The sequence below is a fragment of the Oncorhynchus masou genome, unplaced genomic scaffold (assembly GCF_036934945.1).
Source record: "Oncorhynchus masou masou isolate Uvic2021 unplaced genomic scaffold, UVic_Omas_1.1 unplaced_scaffold_1132, whole genome shotgun sequence".
Lineage (NCBI taxonomy): Eukaryota > Metazoa > Chordata > Actinopteri > Salmoniformes > Salmonidae > Oncorhynchus > Oncorhynchus masou.
This window is the reverse complement of record NW_027001063.1, coordinates 36,836-42,500: the sequence shown is the minus strand read 5'-3', so window position 1 is coordinate 42,500 and position 5,665 is coordinate 36,836. Positions and strand designations below refer to the sequence as shown.

Sequence of the window (5,665 nt, the reverse complement as noted above, 5' to 3'; positions counted from 1 at the left end):
TTGTTTATGTTGTCTGGTTACATAGTGAGGTAGAGGTTGTTTATGTTGTCTGGTTACAGAGTGAGGTAGAGGTTGTTTATGTTGTCTGGTTACATAGTGAGGTAGAGGTTGTTTATGTTGTCTGGTTACAGAGTGAGGTAGAGGTTGTTTATGTTGTCTGGTTACAGAGTGAGGTAGAGGTTGTTTATGTTGTCTGGTTACATAGTGAGGTAGAGGTTGTTTATGTTGCCTGGTTACTGGTTACAGAGTGAGGTAGAGGTTGTTTATGTTGTCTGGTTACAGAGTGAGGTAGAGGTTGTTTATGTTGTCTGGTTACATAGTGAGGTAGAGGTTGTTTATGTTGTCTGGTTACAGAGTGAGGTAGAGGTTATTTCTAGGATTCTTGGATGCATAGAAATGTGAAATGGTGACATTTTTTATTATGTGTGCGTGCGTGTGTGTGTGTGTGCGTGCGTGCGTGCGTACCAGCCAGCCTGTGTTGTTTTGGGCAAAACTTGATATTACACTCCCAGTCCTGTGATGTACGATTCCCAAGGTTGGATGATAAAGATTTCCTCAGAAATTCAAAGTATTTGATTTCGCAACATGGAGAGGGAGTCACCTAAATATTTATCAACAAGGGACATAATATTATTTCCTTATTCTGTAAACTGTTGACGTTGCTGATAGGCCTGTTGAAAACATTTATTTTAGCAGGTGAAAAAGTTTTGTTTTATAGCAATATATAATGCTCCATGGCTAATTTTAGTTTTTCTAGATTTAGAACGTAAAACAACATTTATAAAGCAAACATCAACCCTTAAGTCTTGCACAGAAAATAGTTACATTGTTTAAGCATATGTTGCAGAACAGTGATTATATATTATTTTCTCAGAATATTTACACAAAAAAAAAAGATTTTAAGGTGGTTAGCCATCAAGTGACAGAGTTGACAAGCCACTTACGGAGTTGACAACAGATACTCAAAACAGATATATTTTTGCCTCTAAAAGTAGAAGTTAAATAGAAACGTTTGTAAAGTATGGAAAATAATTCATTTAAAAAAATCCCCAATAAAAACAAACATTCTATTAGATTTTTCAGCACTCTGACAGAGTTGATGTTTTACTTAATTCAAATTCATATTCTTTCATAATCGGCTATGAAAAGCCAACTGACATTTATTCCTGAGGTGCTGACTTGCTGCATCCTCGACAACTACTGTGATTATTATTATTTGACCATGCTGGTCATTTATGAACATTTGAACATCTTGGCCATATTCTGTTATAATCTCCACCCGGCACAGCCAGAAGAGGACTGGCCACCCCACATAGCCTGGTTCCTCTCTAGGTTTCTTCCTAGGTTCTGGCCTTTCTAGGGAGTTTTTCCTAGCCAACGTGCTTCTACACCTGCATTGCTTGCTGTTTGGGGTTTTAGGCTGGGTTTCTGTACAGCACTTTGTGATATCAGCTGATGTACGAAGAGCTATATAAATACATTTGATTTGATTTGATCTATAAATCAGGCAGAGAGCTGATAGTTGGTTGTTACCATGGTAATTCCAATATTGTTTGTTTAAAAATATTTATGCAATAATACACCTCAGGGGGGTGTGGTATATGTCCAATATATGTCCAATATACCACGACTACGGGTTGTATCCAGGCACCTCTGGGGTATATAACCAATATACCACGACTACGGGCTGTGTCCAGGCACCTCTGGGGTATATAACCAATATACCACGACTACGGGCTGTGTCCAGGCACCTCTGGGGTATATAACCAATATACCACGACTACGGGCTGTGTCCAGGCACCTCTGGGGTATATAACCAATATACCACGACTACGGGCTGTGTCCAGGCACCTCTGGGGTATATAACCAATATACCACGACTAAGGGCTGTGTCCAGGCACCTCTGGGGTATATAACCAATATACCACGACTACGGGCTGTGTCCAGGCACCTCTTGGGTATATAACCAATATACCACGACTAAGGGCTGTGTCCAGGCACCTCTTGGGTATATAACCAATATACCACGACTATGGGCTGTGTCCAGGCACCTCTGGGGTATATAACCAATATACCACGACTACGGGCTGTGTCCAGGCACCTCTGGGGTATATAACCAATATACCACGACTACGGGCTGTGTCCAGGCACCTCTGGGGTATATAACCAATATACCACGACTAAGGGCTGTGTCCAGGCACCTCTGGGGTATATAACCAATATACCACGACTACGGGCTGTGTCCAGGCACCTCTGGGGTATATAACCAATATACCACGACTACGGGCTGTGTCCAGGCACCTCTGGGGTATATAACCAATATACCACGACTACGGGCTGTGTCCAGGCACCTCTGGGGTATATAACCAATATACCACGACTAAGGGCTGTGTCCAGGCACCTCTGGGGTATATAACCAATATACCACGACTACGGGCTGTGTCCAGGCACCTCTGGGGTATATAACCAATATACCACGACTACGGGCTGTGTCCAGGCACCTCTGGGGTATATAACCAATATACCACGACTAAGGGCTGTGTCCAGGCACCTCTTGGGTATATAACCAATATACCACGACTACGGGCTGTGTCCAGGCACCTCTGGGGTATTTAACCAATATACCACGACTATGGGCTGTATCCAGGCACCTCTGGGGTATATAACCAATATACCACGACTAAGGGCTGTGTCCAGGCACCTCTTGGGTATATAACCAATATACCACGACTAAGGGTTGTGTCCAGGCACTCCACTATCGTGCTTAACAACAGCCCTTAGCCGTGATATATTGGCCATATACCACAACTAAGGGCTGTATCCAGGCGCTCCACTGTCGTGCTTAACAACAGCCCTTAGCCGTGGTATATTGGCCATATACCACGACTACGGGCTGTGTCCAGGCACTCCACTGTCGTGCTTAACAACAGCCCTTAGCCGTGGTATATTGGCCATATACCACGACTAAGGGCTGTGTCCAGGCACTCCACTGTCGTGCTTAACAACAGCCCTTAGCCGTGGTATATTGGCCATATACCACGACTAAGGGCTGTATCCAGGCGCTCCACTGTCGTGCTTAACAACAGCCCTTAGCCGTGGTATATTGGCCATATACCACGACTACGGGCTGTGTCCAGGCACTCCACTGTCGTGCTTAACAACAGCCCTTAGCCGTGGTATATTGGCCATATACCACACCCCCTCGTGCATTATTGCTTAATTTGAGAACTTTACAGACCATAAGTGGTCTTGTTGCACTACATGTAATGAGAACATGAATAAGAGGTCATTATGGTAGAGCTCACCCTGCTCATTCCTGATTTGAGTGGAACAAATCTCCAGACACATCTTTTAGGAATCACAGTTTCGAGATAAATAATCTTTAAAGTCACGGAAGGCTATTGCAAGAAACAACCTAAGAATTTTTCAGTTAATCTTCATTATTGCCCCAAAAAATGTAACACTATTTTGGAGTTTCAAATAGGCATCATTTTGCCCCGGCATTGAGCCGACATGGAAATTAATAATATTTAAAGTATTTAGAAAATCGAAGAAGAAAAAAATAATAATAATGTTTGTTTGTGGACCCAGCTGACAGAGGTTGATCACTCATATGTTTGAGAGCAGAAATATTAATGTGCGTAATTCCTCTGGCAGCCTGCATTTAGATTTGAGGATGCCCCTGGGCCCCCACACTTCACCAAGAAAGAATGTATCGAACGACAGTTGGTCCCGTTCCGTTCTTACCTTCTAGCGTCACCTCTCTCCCGGCTCGTTTGAGCCCCTGCACCGCCTCGTCATGCGTAGCGTCCCGCAGGTTCACACCGTTCACCGACAGGATCGCGTCACCGACATACAAGGCTTGGGTTTGATCCGCAGCCAGACCTTTGAAGATCTTACTAATAAGTATCGGCATTTTATTCTCCTTTCCTCCCTTTATGCTGATGCCGAGTCCTCCGACCTCTTGCTTCATTACTTTCACATGTCTTTTTGTGTTTGCGATCGCCTCTGGGACTTGCTCGTGTGAATCCGAGAAAGCTGTCCTCCCCGCAGTTTTCGGACTGTTTGTGTGATCCGGGTGAGTCGCGTTGCACCCGTAAGATCCATTGGTGATGCCGTTTAGGGTCACATTCTCTCCCAGGTCCTCGCAACTCAACGTTAGAGCGTCTTCGTTCAAGTTGGCCAAAACATTGTGCCATCGGTCCCTCACTAAAACCTCCAAAAATCCACTTTTTTGTACTCCGTTCCTCGAAATTACTGTAGCTACCGCCATCTTTGAAGCATTCTTAAAATGCCATGTGATTAAAACTCAAATAGGACTTTACCCCCGAACTTCTCAGCATGGCTTTCCAATAGTTCAGCAACTTCAGCTAACGGCTCTTTTTTTTGGCAACATAACCTCGTCCCTGCTCCAACAGCCCATATCCTCTTTGGGTGGAGCAAACTCGAAGGGCAATCCCACTAAGCAAATCACATTTCTATCCACACAGAACACTGCCGAGAGCTGTGCTTAAGTTCAAATGACACCAACGTAAATGTAGAGCGTCATACCTTATTACAGCCGTATTACATACATTAATACCACCCTTTGACAAACATTACCAGGCATGCTTGGTTTTATTCAGACGGAGACCCGTGTAAAGGAATGTCTCAGTGTTGGGACAGTTGGAACTTTGGAGGTGTCCGCTTGTCGATTTTTGCCTGTCCCGCTCTCTCTCTTGTGCGGCCCATGCAGCGTGCCAGGTGCGCACGGTTCGCTCGGCTTCGGCAGCGGATTTGTTGTGGGGGTTAAACACAAAACTTGCATTAAAAAATGTGAAGTCGTATTTCCTAACATCTCACGGACTAGATGCACTTTCAATGGTCAATACACGTGTAAAATAGCCTATAATAACCTAATAATCTACAAATATGCATTATTATAGGCACATTAGGAATGAGCATATTCTATGAGTTATTTGTAATGGATCACATTCTAGGCGTGGTGGTTACATTTTTCCAACGATAAACGATGAGAACTTTACAGAAATATGTAAACGCCAATCTGAAACACGATGAGAGAACGTTACAGAAGTACTGTATGTTAGCGCCATCTGATGGTGGAGAGAGAACCGGCGTAGCCCTGCTGCCTGTCACAATATACAGTCTATAGTCCTGCTGCCTGTCACAATATACAGTCTATAGTCCTGCTGCCTGTCACAATATACAGTCTATAGTCCTGCTGCCTGTCACAATATACAGTCTATAGTCCTGCTGCCTGTCACTATATACAGTCTATACTCCTGCTGCCTGTCACAATATACAGTCTATAGTCCTGCTGCCTGTCACAATATACAGTATATACTCCTGCTACCTGTCACAATATACAGTCTATAGTCCTGCTGCCTGTCACAATATACAGTATATAGTCCTGCTACCTGTCACAATATACAGTCTATAGTCCTGCTGCCTGTCACAATATACAGTCTATACTCCTGCTGCCTGTCACAATATACAGTCTATAGTCCTGCTACCTGTCACAATATACAGTCTATACTCCTGCTGTCTGTCACAATATACAGTCTATACTCCTGCTGCCTGTCACAATATACAGTCTATAGTCCTGCTACCTGTCACAATATACAGTCTATAGTCCTGCTGCCTGTCACAATATACAGTCTATACC

At 43.8% G+C, this 5,665-nt stretch overlaps 1 protein-coding gene across 1 annotated transcript in view; it reads right to left on the bottom strand.

Moving 5' to 3' along the window:
- The window catches only part of LOC135529329 (beta-1-syntrophin-like), a 67,152-nt gene extending 62,441 nt beyond the window's left edge, over window positions 1-4,711 (bottom strand). Inside the window, 1 exon segment of the mRNA XM_064958114.1 lies at window positions 3,748-4,711. Coding sequence (XP_064814186.1) covers window positions 3,748-4,273 — 526 coding nt within the window. The 5' untranslated portion in view covers window positions 4,274-4,711.
- Between the last annotated feature and the right edge of the window lie 954 nt (window positions 4,712-5,665).